The sequence below is a fragment of the Plecotus auritus genome, assembly GCF_963455305.1.
Source record: "Plecotus auritus genome assembly, chromosome: 7".
In the NCBI taxonomy this organism is placed as follows: Eukaryota; Metazoa; Chordata; class Mammalia; order Chiroptera; family Vespertilionidae; genus Plecotus; species Plecotus auritus.
The window spans coordinates 167,656,793-167,673,980 of NC_137774.1; the positions used below are offsets into that span (position 1 = coordinate 167,656,793).

Below are 17,188 nucleotides of genomic sequence, written 5' to 3' on the forward strand. Positions count from 1 at the left end.
AACTAAGTAAAAGTTAATCCCTTTGTGTTGACAAAACTATATGTTTCTCTAAAATACTTTTGAAATCTAAAAATCAAGTGTTTGCTATAATAAGGAGAAAAGTATTTAAAGAGGTAAAACTCTCTTTATCATTGCTTTTGTCATATTGCTATCTTCAAGTTTATGTAACAGAGCCTTCGATGTACTGGAAAGAGAATAGGCTTTGGATCCAAACACCAAATCTATACTATGTAGTGAGTATGTGTTCACCAATTCACTTAGCTTCTCCAAGGCTCAGGGTCAACATTTTAAGAACATAATATTTACCTGATATCATTGTGACTGTTAACTGAGACATGAAAGCCTATGACACATGAGAGCCACCCTGAGTCAGTTCTTGATTTTTGTGCTACTACTGTCATTAAATTCAATTCACTCCAAATGGGGCTTTTTTTAAATATATTTTTATTGGTTTCAGAGAGCAAGGGAGAGGGAGAGCTAGAAACATCAGTGATGAGAGACATCAGTCAGCCACCTCCTGCACGCCCCCTACTGGGGATCAAGCCTGCAGCCGATATGTGCCCTGACCAGGAATTGAACCTTGACCTCCTGATTCATAGGTCAGCACTCATCCACTGAGCCACTAGGGCTAGGCCAAATGGTGCTTTCTTAACCGAGAATGTTGCCTTGACTAGAGACCTCACACCCTAGATAGCCTTTCTGATCCATGTTTGAGAACCTTTTCCTCACAATTTTAATAATAAATAGTTGTAGAGCCATACATCTATTATTTAGAAATTTTAAAGGAATTTCAGATTATGAGAATTTCCCTAGAAATAAATTTTAAATATTTATATTTTGTAATTCCTTGACTTTTCCTTTGAAGCATACATGTTGACATTTCCTTTTACTTTCAGTTTCATTTTAAGTGGATGTGGAGATATTAATGCATCTCAAGATTTTACAGATATGATTCTAGTTACAAAAGAAAAAAAGCCTGTATTTAATGAATACCCAGTTTTCCAGTACTCAGCCAGTCATTGGACCACTCATTGATTCATTTATTTATTCAGTAAATATATATGAACACATATTATGAACTATGCACTGTTTTTAAATAAATAACCAAAGACCACTGCAATTGTTGTGGTTCAAAGAGATAAGACCACAGTGATTCTGAAGGAAGATCACATTTGGAGCCATGTAGCCCCACACTCTTCGGTTTGGCCACACAATCTCTGAGGTATATAGTGTAAATGATACAACAAGCTCAAGGAGTTCAATGGGTTTTTCTATATTAGAATATAACCAATCTTTTTAGGACACTATGAGAGAGAGAGAGAGAGAGAGAGAGAGAGAGAGAGAGAGAGAGAGAGAGAGAGAGAGAGAGAGAGATTTAATTTAGAGATGTTAGGATTTGTGTATTACATTTTACTAGCCATGATATATTTCAGCACATTGACTAAAACTATCAGACTATATAGCATTATAATCTATTTTGAGTTAAAATGTTTAGAGAAAAACAACAGACGTGACTGATTCTGAATTTGTGATGTTCTGACATTTATTGAGCTGCTTCCAAGTTTCACAACTGATTTTTTGAGAAGTAGATTCCTCACCCAAGAATGCACCACTGTTAATCAACAAAGCAGAGCCCTCACTTTTATGGATAGTGGCCCCACTAAGTGCAGTTGGTGGTAAAGTCAACTGTGGTTCATGCACACGCTGAGCTCTCTTCCCTCCTTGTGCCTGTTTTTACTCACTTACTTTTCTCTGCCCAGAATATTCCCCTCAACGTTAGAAATCCCCACCTATTAACATTCTACTCCTGAAAGGCTCACTTCAAACACCAACATCTTTTTTAGGATGACTTCTTTACTACTTAAAGCCATAACAGCACATTTTCCCCTCTGATATAACACTATATTTTTGTATTGCAATTTCTTTAGTTTTTTGTGTCATTGTCCTACTCAACTTTAAAACTCCTTGAATATAAAGACTGTGTTGTTTGTCTTTGCCCCCTCCAGAGTGAGAGCCAACACAAACCTTGCACATTTGTACTTAATACCTGTTAGCAGAATCATCTTTAGAATTCCTTCTTCTCTTCATATTCTGTTTATCTAAATAAGATTAATAGGACTTTGCATTTATTGTTTACATCTACCTTCCCCATCTATTCATTTTATTAAAGTTTTATTTGTCTTTTACTTTCTCCTGCTGTGTCCATGAAAAAATACTTAAGGAGAAAGTTACTATTCAGTAGAATAGCTTGTTTATTCTAATAGCCCAAATCATCTTGGTTCAATGATTTGCCCGGGAGAAAATGGGTCAGATGTTTCTCTCCTAGAAATAAAAATCATAAACTAGGAAAGATACTTGTGAATGTCCACCTCCTTAGATTTATTACTCAAGCATTCATCAAAACATAGCACGCCCTGCAATTTCAAAGAAAAGATGACTTACATGAAAATTACAACTATTAGGTTATTTCCATTTGGAACAGTTTACAAAATCCTCCCCATTACTATAGTGATGATGCATCATTAGGTATAATTTGCCCATTAATAGGAGCTGATTGATGTCACAATCACTTTGTAATGTTGATTATCAAGTTTTACTATTTAGGATTTCAAATATAATTCAGAATAAACTTTACAGATTGCTATTATTTACTAAAAGGGATTTGCTAAATGTTGGCTTTTTCTAATATGTTCTTTAAAAAGTTATATATTTTTAGGTAAAATAGTTCCTATTTGCCTAAATTTCATATAAAATTCTTGATAACTGAAGTCTGACTTAACTCCCTAACTTCACTTTTTACAACTTCCTGCCTTGTTCCTTTTACTCTAATTGATAAACAAAACTTATAATTTTCTTTCTGAAAACACCAGATTGTTCACCAGAATGTTTTTGCTTATGTCTTCCCCTTTTCCTCGGTTACCTCTTACTCAGTTCAGGTTTCATTTCCCATAGCTGGTCTTCCTTGGAACCTCAGCCAATATGAACTGCCTTCATCTTTGCCTCCCTTGTCTTCCATTTAAGCACTCACTATCACTTCATATGTTTTATTGGAATTATCTCTGCATTTGTCTTATATTCCCAATAAAACATAGACTTTGCAAGAGGAGAGCCATAACTTGACTTTTTATCATTTCCTAAAAGGGTGCGCTTCTCCTCATAGGTCTTCCTATGTATGAAACTGTTCAAAAGCCCTTACTGATTTACAATACCACCTGTCATAGTCACCTTTTGAGAGAGAGCAAAACTGATGTGGTTACAACTTAATATAAATAACAGAATTTCACTATAAGAATGTCTAAATTTATAAAATATCTAAATTATATGAATGGGAGACAAACTATAGAAATGAACCCTGAAAGTATAGTCTTGGGGACTCAGAACTGTTGGACATTGAAATTGGGACGCAAACATTTTTTGTTATTATATGTTTATTTCTAGTCCGCAGAGGCAAGATTTTTTAAAGGAAAGAAATGGGGAAAAAATAGATACAGAGGCAAAGAAGCATTAACAGACTGCCAAACTACAGCGGGAAGGCAGGGGAGGTTGCGGGGGGGGCCTGTAAGAGATCAACCAAAGGACTTGTACGGATGCATATAAGCATAACCAATGGATACAAGACACTGGGGCGGGGGCAGGTAAAGGCATGTACTGGGGGGTAGGGGAGGCCAGGGGGAGGTCAATGTGGGAAAAAAAAAAAGGAGACATATGTACTACTATTTTTAATACTTCAAACAATTAAAATAAATAAATTAATTAAAAAATAAAATAAATTATATGAATGGGAAATATAATTTATTTTCTTTCTATTGATGATATAATTTTCAGGTGCTAGTTTCTTTTAGTGACAAAACAGTGCTTTTTTATAAGTTTAATTTTGAGATAACTGTAGATTCACATCAGTTGTGAGAAATATAGAGAGATTCTGTATGCTGTTCCCTTAATTTCTCCAAGGAAGCTGTCCTTCAATTGGCATTTAAATTTACATCAAGGTATACACATATAAAACTGTAAGTTATTAATCTAAAAATTGTCAAACAAAATTCTAGTGCTCTTTTCCAAAAATACTTGTATATGCAAACTTGATCATGCTCACCAAAGAACAGAGAACACTGGAGAGATTCTTTATGAAAAATAGAGAAGTCCTCTGGACTTGAGTTTCTCAGAAAATCACTCTCACATTCACAGATATTTGTAACAAAGGCAGTCATTGTCCATCGCGCACAAGATTATCAGATTATGACTTACTGACATATGATGTATCCAAAAAATTATTTTCAGAATTTGAATGAATCTTACATCACCTACATCTTCCCTCTTCCTATTTTGAAGTATACTGAACCTTTCCAGGCTAGCTTTAACTAGTCATAGAGTGGAATAAGTGGTTAATCGATTGATGAATTTCTTGAATATTGAGTTCCTATTTTGTGCAAAGCAGAATGAAACCCACAGATTTCCAAGCTAATTATGATCTACCATGTGCAATACACTCTCAGAAATAATCACTCAAGGATTTAGTAATATTTATATCACAACACGTTTCTTGTTCCCAACTTAGTCTGTTACTATAGCTTAATCCCACTACTTCTCATTCACCTTAAAAAGTCTTTGCTAAAATCACCCTTCATTCCTTTTCATTCTAACAGTTCCCAATTACAAAATCATACATACATAGGGAACACCTTGCAATTTACTGGCAGTGTTTACTTGCCTCTTGAGCAGGCAAAGTAAATAGTAGCCTAAATATTTTGCCCAAGATTCCTAGCATCTGCCTTGCTCCATATCTTCTGCTTATGACATAAAGTCCATTAAGTTTCTTTTTCTTAAAATCAGACATTGTCCTCTGTGGTATTCCTGTTAAACACTATTATGTTGATGAGTCATTTTGTCAGATGGTTTTCCAACAGGATTCCTGAAACAGGAAAGAGTGAGGAGATATGATGTAGAGGCAAAATAGTCAGAGATTCTGAACAAGATATTCTAAAAGCCAAGATTCAAATGTTGGATCCATCATTCCTGGCCTGTGTTGTTTTATGACCTTACATGTGAGTTATGCAACCTCAGTATCCTCCATTTTTTTCGTCTGCAACTGAAAATAGCAATACCTCCTTATGAGAACTAAAGAAATAAACTGCAAAAAAAAAGTATGTCTTACAATGTGTAAATGCATGTGTGTGTAGGAGTTCAGACCTTGAAGGGAACTACAGCAAAAAGAAAATGGATGTTAAAAGTCTCCTTCACCCTTCATCATCTTTCCTTAGTTTGAGTTTGTCAATAAAAATCGATCTTGCCCTGACCCGTTTGGCTCAGTGGATAGAGCGTCGGCCTGCGGACTGAAGGGTCCCAGGTTCGATTCCGGTCAAGGGCATGTACCTGGGTTGCAGGCACATCCCCAGTGGGAGGTGTGCAGGAGGCAGCTGATCGATGATTCTCTCTCATCGATGTTTCTAACTATCTATCCTCTCCCTTTCCTCTCTGTAAGAAATTAATAAAATACATTTTTTTTAAAAATCGATCTTACTCTATTAATGAGAGAGTGTGCTGTGTTAGGCCAGAGGCTTCCTTCAGGATACCTGGACAGAATGGTCCCTAGCATGTAGTTCTGGCACAAGTCTCTCTGGTTTTGGCAACTTTGCATGGGGGAATGCAAGCATGTCTATTGACCTCCGCATGACTCATCAATGTGTGAAAGAAAGGGAGCTATTAATGTCTTGAAAATAAGCCACTCTTTCCCATTCGGAAGAGTATAAATACACAGTTTATCAATCACATTCAGGATGGTATTTCTTATGCTAGGGAATATATGATGAATAATAACATACGAACAACTTCTAGATTGTATGGGCTAAGTCAATAGGAATTTGTGGGTTCTGTTCAGGAAGAAGTTCCAAAATCTAGAACTCTTAGAGGAAAACTTCCCTCTAATAATAATTAAGAAGTCACTAAGCTCTAAGCAAGTTTTAATTATTTAATATGTATTTCTGATTTAATCCTCACAAGACTATGTGGGAGCTACTCTTATGTTGCCCATTGTACAAATGAAATTGAGATGCCAGGCAGTTCAGTGACATCTGCTACAGTCATTGACCAGTAAATGCGAAGCCAGGATTCAGACCCAGCCACTCTGGATCCAGAGGGGTTTGATCATCACAGTGCAGCTTCCTACACTGAGAAAGTTTTCCCAAGAGTCATAAAATAAGAAGTAAGTAGTGAGTACGCAAGGCCTACTTAACCTGAAATAGGTGGGCATTTTGAGTAGAATATCAAATGCTTTTTCTCTAGTTACCTAGAAACTTTTCAGATGAAAGTATCTCTAGATGCACCAACCGAAACTCGTGTATTAGGGAGAAAGGTCTCTTGTCTATCAATTACTAATTCCCTCTGTTTTTCATTCTTTCCAGAAAACAAGACAAAACAAAACAAAAACAAACAATAAAAAAAAAAACAGAAAATTTAAATTTTCTATTCTTTCCAGAAAAATAAAGAAAACTTTAAAAAATGCTGATGGATTTCCTCCCAAACCAGACTAGTGATCCTGCTATGTTAAAGATAATGTGGGTGTGGGATTAGTCACTCTGTACCTCAAAATGTCAACACATTTGCCGAAAATCAATTTATCAGTTAAATGTAGCCAAAAGATTTAGTTTATCTAAGTGTCCCACAAAGAAGAAATAGTTTACCACTGTTTTTAAAGATTGAGGCAAATCTGACATATTACTGACATATGCTACAGATTTAATTTAATACCATAATACAGATGTGTGCTCTGATAAGTTTTTGTGAAATCTAGACTAAGATGAGTAGAGTTGTTTCAATATTTATGGGGTTGAAAATGCAGAGTTAGCAAAGGAAGCATTTTAATTAAAACAATATTTCCCCATCTGCTCAGAGTAAAATACAGGGGAATTCTTTTAAATTTCAGGCATGTTGAAAGAAGTTGGCATTTTATTTCCAATTTTTTAAAAAAAATTGTTTTAGAACCATCAAAAATAAACTCAGTCATTTCTTCTCATTTTTCTTTCTCTCAACTGAATTTATGTGACTCCTTTTAATGTAGCCTTTTGTAATTGTATGTTTCAGGTATCCTGAAGATAACTTCAGTTGAAATCGGAGTTGTTGCAGTCAAAGCCATTAACAGCAACTATTATTTAGCCATGAACAAGAAGGGGAGACTCTATGGCTCAGTAAGTAATCTGCTTTTATTTTCAAAATTCACTGCAGTAAATTACTACCACAGTTTTGGACTGTTTCCCAAAGACATTGAATAGCTTTGTTATCGTTCCATTGCTAGTAAATAGAGCCACAGTGGGCCGCTCAGCACAGTTTCAAGGGCTGGCAGGGTAGCTCTTCCAACTCTATAATCTCCTCTGTTGTTCACCCATTAGCCTACCACACAGGCTGATGCTGGCATCCGTCAGTCAATGCTCTGGATTGCTCACCAGTCAGACTCTCACGGAAGCATCTGGTCAAACTGGCATGGGCACTGCAGACAACTTAGAAAGGATCATGGGAACAAAAATCTTGAGTAGAAAACCATATAATGTGTATGTGTTAGAGCTGGAGATGAAACAGAGACTTGGGCATTTTGTATTCTGTTAATATCTGAAATGGGGAGACATATCAAAAAATGTATCATTTTGTGTGCCATGCAATCAATTCCAGAATTTTGTCTACCCAGACAATAGTGATTAACTCTATTATGGAGCTGGTATCCAGCCAGTGCTTTGGTTATGTACAACCCAGTGTTCCATAGCCAGAATCAGGAAATATCACTTTAAAATGTGTACATAAACTTCTTTTGTTAATGAACATAAGGCTGGGAGTGCCAGTAGCTCTCAAACTTGAGCATGTGTTCAAATCACTGGGCTTATGAAAACACACTCCCAGATTTTCTGATTTAGTACATCTGGGTAGGATCTAAGAATTTGCCCTTTTAACAAGGTCCCGGGTGCTCCTGATGCTACTAGTTTGGGAACCACAATTTGAGAATCATTGGAACTTGATTCCATAATTGATCTTGGTATAGAACAGCCTTGTATTTCATTCATATCAAGTCCACTTATAATTGGAAAGTCAGACATATGTTGTGTCGGTACCTTTGGCTGGGGCGGGGTGGAGGGGGAGTCAGAGAAATTTTACTTGAAAATTTCCAATATATGTTGCTCTACTAATGAGCCTAGAAGAGTAATAGAGTATTTTAGAAAGTGATTCTATATAGAGGTTCACAGCATTCTCATCTTTGAGGCATTTTTTCTTTTTCTTTTCAATGAATGTGCCCAGGTCTCTCCTTAATCTACTATTACCAGAATTGCTGGGTAAGAGGATCAAGTGTATGTATATTCCTTAAAGAGCTACGGATATGCACACTCAGTCAAAACCAATGCTTTAAAGTAAAGCCAGCTAATATGAGTTTAGATTGAGGGAGAAAATGTAAAAAACAAACAAACAAACAAAAAAAAACGTAATTGCAATAAAATTTTGAAATAATTTTTAATTGATAAAGTATACTTCTTTGAAAAGGTGACATCAAGGAGAAATGAATAACTCTCAAATTAACTATGTCATAGAAGTATTAAATACTTTGTCTCTCATTGCCCCACATTTTTTTTCTATCCTGACACAGTTCATGGGCTGTGCCTATGTTTCTTCCTGAACTCTGAGGTTTATGAATTCGTACATTCTATCTCTGTATCTGAAATAGGTGTCCTATGCTTTCTATCAGAGCACCCTTTTTAATGGTCTGCAATGGCTCTTATCATATATTTCTCTCATTAATGTATTTTTAATATATTTCTTATTGATTTCAGAGAGAAAGAGAGAGGGAGGGAGAGATAGAAATACCAGTGATGAAAGAGAATCATTGATTGGCTGCCTCCTACCTGCCCCACACTGGGGATTGAGCCTGCAATCCAGGCATGTGCCCTGACTGGGAATTGAGCCATGACCTCTTGGTTCATAGGTCAACGCTCAACCACTTAGCCACACTGGCCAGGCTCATTAATGTGTTTTTTGTTGACTGTCTTCTCCTAGCAGATTGTGAACTTCAAGAGGTCAGAATCTGCTTTGTTCTCCACTATTTCCCCAGCACTTAGATCCATGCAGTCCACTGAGCTGTGTAATGCGTAAACCTAACTACCTCTCCAATCAGCTCAGCTCATTACAATCTAGGCTCTCCACTTCCAGCCAGTTTCAAAGAGAAACCCATTCTCTAACCAGAGAGCATCATCTTGTGATTTTGCATTATCATTAGGAAGAGTGAAAAATGATGATTTGTTTAAATTAAATGAAAAATCTCCTCAAATTTAATGTCCTGTTCAGGATGGAACAGGTCTGGGAACTTTGCATCTAAAGGGGATGCCATCAAAATTCATGAGCACACACCTAATATAATCCTAATATAATTCTGTATGTCAGGAGACAACTCTTGTAATTCCCGTCTTCATTTTTTTTATTTTATAAGCTTTCTTAAAAATATAAGTTAGGCATCCAGAGTCATTGATTAAACCAGCTCCATATTCTATTATTTTGCATATTTTCCTCTATTTCCTTATGAGAAAATATATACCTCTTATGTTTTCATTATTCATTTTCTGAACAATGCATCTATTGTATTATTAGTTTTCCCTTGATTGACAGAATTAAGAAAATAAATTATAAGACTGAATTTAAACAGAAGAGGCCTTCAAAGGGCATGATGTAAGGACCAAAGAAATGTACCTGGTATCCTAAAGAAATTCAAAACCTTTTTATAAACTCAGACTCTACTTTGAGATCTTGCTCTAGCCTAGATTAAAAAACAAAACAAAACATGTTAACACTTATGATTTACCTAAATGCTATAAACAATAGATTCCTGGGGCCTCCTGTGGAGACTCTGATACAGCATGTGAGTTATAGTCTAAATATTAAAAAAGCCTGAGATGAGGAGTCTGCTACAGGTGTACCTCACTTTAAGAAGCATTGTTGTATAAAAATTTTGTGGGGAGAAAATATAACTACTTTTCTACACAGCTCTGTTTAAAACATAAAATTATCTAAAATTTTTTCTATCCTCCCAGTCTCTAAACTGCACCCTGTTTAATAAAACGAATGTAATTATGCATGTAAAAAATCATATCTGCTTTGAAAACCACATTTAAATATTACTTTATAGAAGAGAAGCACATAGGATAAATTAATTCCAGGTAACAAAGCTTAAACTAACCACATTAACATAAACTATACCTGTTTATGATGATTCTGCTAATGTTCACAATTATAATCTAGCCCACAGAAACCTGGATGTTTAAATATACACATGTTCAAGAATTAGGAATTAAGTAGAAATTTCAAAAAGTACTGAGGCGAGAGAAACTATTTGAACTGCCCAGTAGACCCCTCAACCGGAAGATGCCTACATTGCCATTGGTTAGGATGCAGAAGGTAGAACCAGAAGAGCAAAAGCCCCAAGTCTTAACTTCTTGACTGTGTGAGTTTGGGTAAAAGGAAAGAAGGACATTTTTGAAGCCAGAGTCTAGAAATTAGTGAGGCACCTCCTCTTCATTATTAACTCCAGAGTGAGATCCTGGATTTATGGAATGAATAAGACATCAATCCTTGTCCCAAAAGATCCCCTTAAAAACACATGGTCACTTGAAACAAAGCCAAAGCACTATAGCTATAGAGTGGAATTTCCCAAGATCAAAGTCTTCAGGGTTATACAACATTGCCAGTGCTAGTCACCATATTTATAATTTCTTTGATATGGTAATTCACAAAGTAAAGCGTTCCACGTCCTCGTTTTCCATCATTCCTAGATCTCAGAATAAAAGCTATCAAAATTTCAAATTATGGACAATTGTAAATAATTTTACAAAAGTGAGAAATCTGGTGTTTAGAAGAGAAAAAAGCACTCATTTCTCCCATGGCTGCATGGTTATCTAGAAATATTATGAGATCTGCTTTCTCATCAATGTGGGTGTGTTTATTGTGGATTTATAGGTAGGTAAAGTTTAAAAACTTGAAAAACCTACCTTTTTCTTATAATTCAATTTTACCCATGAGGCGCCTAGTCATTACTCTGGGAGGGGGGGAGATAATAACACTATTTTTGATCATTGACTCATCACAAATATTGTTAGTGGAATGTTTTTGTCATGATAATCATTCTAGGCACTTAAAGCACGTCATATTCAAGGCATGCCTGCTTTGTAAAAGGGTCTCAGTATGTGTCTATGATGATCAATTAAAGTAAATAACCTGTCTTCACACACAGAATCTGCTTTGTAGTTATGAGTTATTAGTTTTATGCTCTGCAGTTGAATTTGTGTTATTAAGTGCGCACCTTGCATACAAATGTCAACAGCACCCAAACCCTAGAACTAGCATTCTACAGCTGGCTCCAGTCCAGTGGAACCAAGTACATTAACATAAGAATAAAAGATGTTGGGTTTTTCTTTGCAGAAAGAATTTAACAATGACTGTAAGCTGAAGGAGAGGATCGAGGAAAATGGATACAACACCTATGCATCCTTCAACTGGCAGCACAACGGGAGACAGATGTACGTGGCCTTGAATGGAAAAGGAGCTCCCAGGAGAGGACAGAAAACTCGAAGGAAAAACACCTCCGCTCATTTCCTTCCAATGGTGGTGCACTCATAGAAGCAGCCAGTGCTTGAGGGTGCAGTGGAACCAAAAGCTCTTTGGCCAAGAAGAGTGGGTATTCTTCATGAACACAGTAGCTCAAAAGGCAAAGACACATGGCAGGCGTCTGCTTGCTTGAAAGAAAGGGAGTCTTTAAAGGCTTTTGTACACACTGCTGATGTATGATGTTCCTTTCATTAGTTCTGTGTCATGCCTTATAATCCAGATAGAGGCGGATCAAATGGAATAGAAGTTACTCCTAAACGAACAACATTATGGCTGGGTTTTTTGGTTAAGTTTTTGTTTATGTTTGTTTTTTGTGTTTTTTTAACCTCTGAGATAGAACTTAAAGGACACGGAACAATCTGTTGAATGATCTTCAGAAAAGTTATTTATGGAATATGAACTCATGTCAAAGACTTTCATTGCTCATTCCAGCCGAGTGACTCAATGAGCAGGAAGACATGCAAGCATTTACTGGAAAGCACTTGGGTCATGTTCTGTGCACAACCAAAGGATCTTTGGGCGTGGCATCGTGGAGCATTGGATAGGGTTAAAAGATGTACACATGTTAGTGTAAAACTGTTCTAACAAAGCAAATAGTATGGTATGCTTGTGCATTCTGCCTTCATCCCTTTCTATTTCCTTCTAAGTTATTTATTTAATAGGATGTTAAATATCTTTCGGGGTTTTAAAGAGTGTCCTCAGCAGCTGCCCTCTGATTGGCCTTGGCTTTTTCTTCAGCACACCACATGCATGTTCACGACAAAGTGATTTCAGCACTTGGCAAACACTTCGAGAGTAGGAGATGACATGGGAGGAGCAGTGTGAGTGCCCAGGGGCGATCGGTTGACTTAATCTGCACTTCTGCAATGAGAACCGTCAACCCCCCACACGACAGTGCTGGGGCATGGCATGAGTGACAGATGTCTGCCATCATTTAAAAACATGTATCACTGCTAAGGCTTTCTTTCCTAAGAAATAGACCAGAAGGCTAAATGTTTCCCTTCCAATACATCAATGGGTCTCTAAGAATATATAAAAGAAGGAAAATTGGTTGTTAAATACACCTTAGTAGCCTAGCTTCATTTTTTACTAACGATTGTTTGCCACCTGTAGCAGTGGTAGGTGATGAAGAGGCTGTCTTCGTACATAAGTACCCTTTATAAGTCCCCGTTGTGCATCTCCCTCAAAGGAACTCTCGAGAAATTTGGTACGAAGTGCAACTCTCCCAGGGGCTTAATCTGAGCAAATATATCCTGGTATATGTGTAACCATATACTGAACAACCTGTTCAAGCTGTATGATCTAGTCTCTACAAAACCAAATAAAACATCTTCTCTGTAAATTCAAAGAGCTTTGGAAGGTTCCATAATGTAACCATATTGAAATTCATTCTGTTAGAGCAGGTATAGAAAACAGGACATAAGAGTGTACCGGTCAGCACACATTGTACTCCACTAAATAAATACTTAAGTCTTATTTGCAGTGTCTGTAGTGATTTTAAAAATGTAGAAAAAGACTATTTGTTCTAACTATTTCAAGTGATAACTATAAGAGTATGTTGATGCTGCAGTTTTACCTTCATATTTCTTGTTTTAAAAAGGCCTGTTTACTTTATTGTTTGGACACGGTATTTTGGTACAAGAAAAAGGCTCACTAAATGTGTCTCTTTACTAAAGTTTAACTTCTAGAAAGGCTGGTGTTTTGTGACTTTTTCTTATACCTTAATTGTGTCAATGTTTAACCAGCACTTCCATTTAATCTGTTATTTAACAATTAGCTTTCTTAAGAAACTTTCCCATAAAGTAATCCTATAAAAGGTCTTATTTTTCTCATTTTTTTAAAAAAGTAGGTATTTCAAAAGAAATGCATTTGAGACAGTGAATAGGCTATGGCTAACATTGCCTTTCATGGTACCTGGCTTCCAACTTGCTTTTTAACAAATGGGAATACTAAAAAAATGTTAAGTTTTGTGGTTGGAATCTATATGTTAACATTTAATTGGTAACTGAGTCTGCAAGCTGTAGTGTAATGCATTCCTATCAGAACTAGATTATATCGGTTCTTTTGTTTTAAAATAATAATTGCACCTGACATATGAAGATGGACCACCCACAACCCAAATTAAATGTTTGATGAGACAAATACAGTATTAGATGACCACGGTAACAGCAAATAGGGCACAAACAGGATTCGTGTTTCACACAGCCGTTTAGATTACCAAGGAGACCGTGTAAGCAGTCGTCATTATAGTACTCAAAACACTGAAACAGCTTCTAGCAAAATGTATCAAAGCTGGCAGAAGCCAAAAATAGAAAACATCTCCCTTACTTCTCCCCCCCAAAATACACACACAGGCGCGCACACACACAGGAGCACAGAAAGTCTGATAAGGAGTAATGAGATTCTCCTGCCTTTAAAAATGGCATCTTTGCCTGATATTGAGACAGAATACTGGACCCCTTTGCAGCTGAATTGTGCTACTGAAGGAAAAGCAGTTCCCGCCCTGAATATTGTATATATATTTTAAAAAGCATCATTATTTCAGGAGCTCTGCCTCTATGGGAATCGTGCTCCCCCTCACACCCCACCACAATGTCAAGGTACATCAGCCACAAATGCGTGTCTATCTGAGTGCTGGCCCTGGGGAGACTCCTCGTGACAATATAGAATCCCCCCTCCTCCCACCTTCCGAAAGGCTGCACAGTGTATAGCATGTTCCATTTAAGTAAACTAATAAAAATGCTGGGAAAAGAAAATTAAAATAGTGTCCTTGTTTGTTTTATTAGCCTAAAACTATACCTGGTAATACAGAGAGAAGCTCGAGTGTGCCTGGCAGGATGTGGTTAAATGCCCCACAGCCTCCAACAACAACAACAACAGAAAAAACATCACTCAAACATTTGTAAGATTTCTTTAATGTTTTACATGTGTGAGTCAGCTATCCTTCCTCTAATAACAACCAAATGCGTTCGACTTCTCCTGAGTACGCAGGTCCACCTATTTACACAGTGGATCGAGAAGGATGAATTGAAAACAAGGATGGCTTGTGAAACAATGAGACGTTTGGAGGAAAGCCAGGAGGCTGCAAAATCTGATTTCAAGGGCATAGAGTAGGCCCATGAACTTGATTTGAAAAGTAGAGAGAGAAAAGAATTCAACATAATAACTTGGATCCAGGGCCCAAGCAAGGTTACAGACACTATTTAAATTGATAAACATTCATGCTGCGCAGATCTAATAATTTTGGTGTTGTTAATTCAGGGTTTAGGCTTATTCACAAAAGTAAATTTCATCTTTTCTTTATCAATGAAGTCCAAACTTTGTGTAAATAAAGATGTCTGTAGGAAGCCATGACCTATTTAAGGGAAGATATCCAGTAGAAGGAGCCCATTTACATGCAAATATCACATTCATTCAGAATTCCTGTCTATTTTACTAGATAGGCCTTCTGCAACTTAAGCTAAGCAGTAAGAAAAAAGAGGGATGATTGGGAGGAATACTGGAAAGAAAGGGCAGCTCTGTGTTACACCAGCACTGGACACGAAGCAGCTATGATCTGCTCCCTGTGGCTCTCACGTCCTCTGATCTCTGACTGGCTTTATGTTCTCCGATATTCCTTGCATCCAATTTACTTCCTTCCAACTCCAAAACCCAACACCTTTTTCTCAAGATCCCACAATGGAAATAGCCTAGGTATGACTTGCATCAGCCAAGTCTAAATAACACATCAACCTCTAGAGCAATCTGTATGACAAGGGATGCGGGCATTGTGATGGACCAAGGTTCAATCACATGACCAGAGTTGATGAGGTATGGGCTTGGCACCCCACACGACAGGAAGGAAGGAAAAGCAGTGCACCAAAGGGCAGCGCTGGGCAGGGCAAAAGCAAAAATGGCTCTTAGCTACAGCTATTTAAATGAGACTACTGACTTAAACATGCATCTTCTAATCTAGCATTTTTTCACTAATTTTAATTAGCCTTCACCTATTTATTCAAATCAGAGATTCCAAGATCTTATTCTATAGTGCCTTTTTTAAACGGGAAAGATTGTATTTGTCTTGTCTTGTTTTGAGTAGGGCCCTGACTATAGCCAGGCTCAGTGTAATTCTGCAAACTTTAGAGAATGATCCTTGCGATGAATGCAAGTTTTCACGAAATCCAAAGGTGGCCCTCCTACCAAATATTAGCCTATATCACAACATGATGTTATAAGTCTTTCTTTAAGTTTCACCCAAGGGTATGTACTAGTATTTTCAAGTATATCAACATGTAGAATAAAATCTAAAAATGAAATGCCGTTTGTTTTTTTCATTGTAAAATAAAAAAAGAAATAAAAAGTAAAAACCTGCTTTATATCTCTTACTATGTCTGTGTACAATGGATGAGACAACAAAAAAAACTTTATAACATGCATTTTTCTTTTCTTTTGCTGATTTAGAAAATAACAAAACTCAAAGATGCCCTTAGAAGTGAATATCCACTAAAAAACACCTTTGTGAACAATATGTATTTGTTAACATGGAATAATCATGATCAAACTAATGAGATCAGAGGCATTGATCTCATTCCTATGTGGCTAATAGTGAACACTTCCATTTGTCTTTTCATTGATAGCAGCTAAGGACAACAGTTCTAGACTCAAAGAGAAAAGCCATATGCCAACCATCTATTCACGTGGCATGGATTACCTTACATATTTTATTACCCTCCACAAAAGAGTCTATGTTCCTGTTTTAATATAGGCAATTGCCTCCTCTGGAGATGAGCGCAGCAAATGAAGAATCAAACCATCCCGTGTTCCTCATTACAACTGTAATTGAACATATGCCTTCGTACAACTTCAGCGGTGACCCCAGCTGCAGAATCGCCAATCGCAGTCAAGCCTGGCCGTCCTGAAGTTTGGTTTAAATTACCTTGCACACGTCTTCAGTGCCTAAATGATCTCACAATTTTCTAAATTATTTCGTTATCATTTCTGTGGTCAATTTCAGCTGCTGACAATGCAAATATTCTCAGAGGCCTTTCAAGGAGAGTAAATGAAAATCCGTGTTTTATGAGGTGCTAGCAATCAAAAAAGACTGCTTTTTATGGTTATAGGAAGCATTCGGGTTAGGGGTCATTTATCGATTCAATTCAACATTAAAAATATTTTAACATCTGGTATTTAAACACCAGACTGTTCAATAGCCTTCTTTTTTTCAGTGACGTGATCAATATGTTCTGACATCAATGTTATTTAAGCCAATATCTATAAAAATGATACAAAAAAATATGTTTGGGAGGAGGTTTCCTACTAGGAAAAAAAACTTAAGAGAAACACACTGAAAAATGGCATCACATATAAGGAAAGATACAAACAATATCTTATTTGTTTTCCTGATAAATTGAATATTGGATGTAAAGTGTGGTTTTATAATGCAGGAAAAAAAGAAACTAAATAGTATGTGTGTTTTTTTAAATAGTATTTTTAGGTCAGTATTGGCAACCAATCCTCCTTATCTTTCCCAGGAGAATTCTGCATTCCATCCTCCAAGATCTCCTAAAGAAATAGTCAAATCAGC

General features: G+C 36.7%; 1 protein-coding gene across 1 annotated transcript in view; it reads left to right on the top strand.

Moving 5' to 3' along the window:
• The window catches only part of FGF10 (fibroblast growth factor 10), an 81,596-nt gene extending 65,654 nt beyond the window's left edge, over window positions 1-15,942 (top strand). Inside the window, exons 2-3 of the mRNA XM_080680053.1 lie at window positions 7,078-7,181; window positions 11,440-15,942. Of these exons, the coding sequence (XP_080536179.1) occupies window positions 7,078-7,181; window positions 11,440-11,637 (302 nt within the window). The 3' untranslated portion in view covers window positions 11,638-15,942. The remainder of the gene's footprint in view (window positions 1-7,077; window positions 7,182-11,439) is intronic.
• Window positions 15,943-17,188: the final 1,246 nt, after the last annotated feature.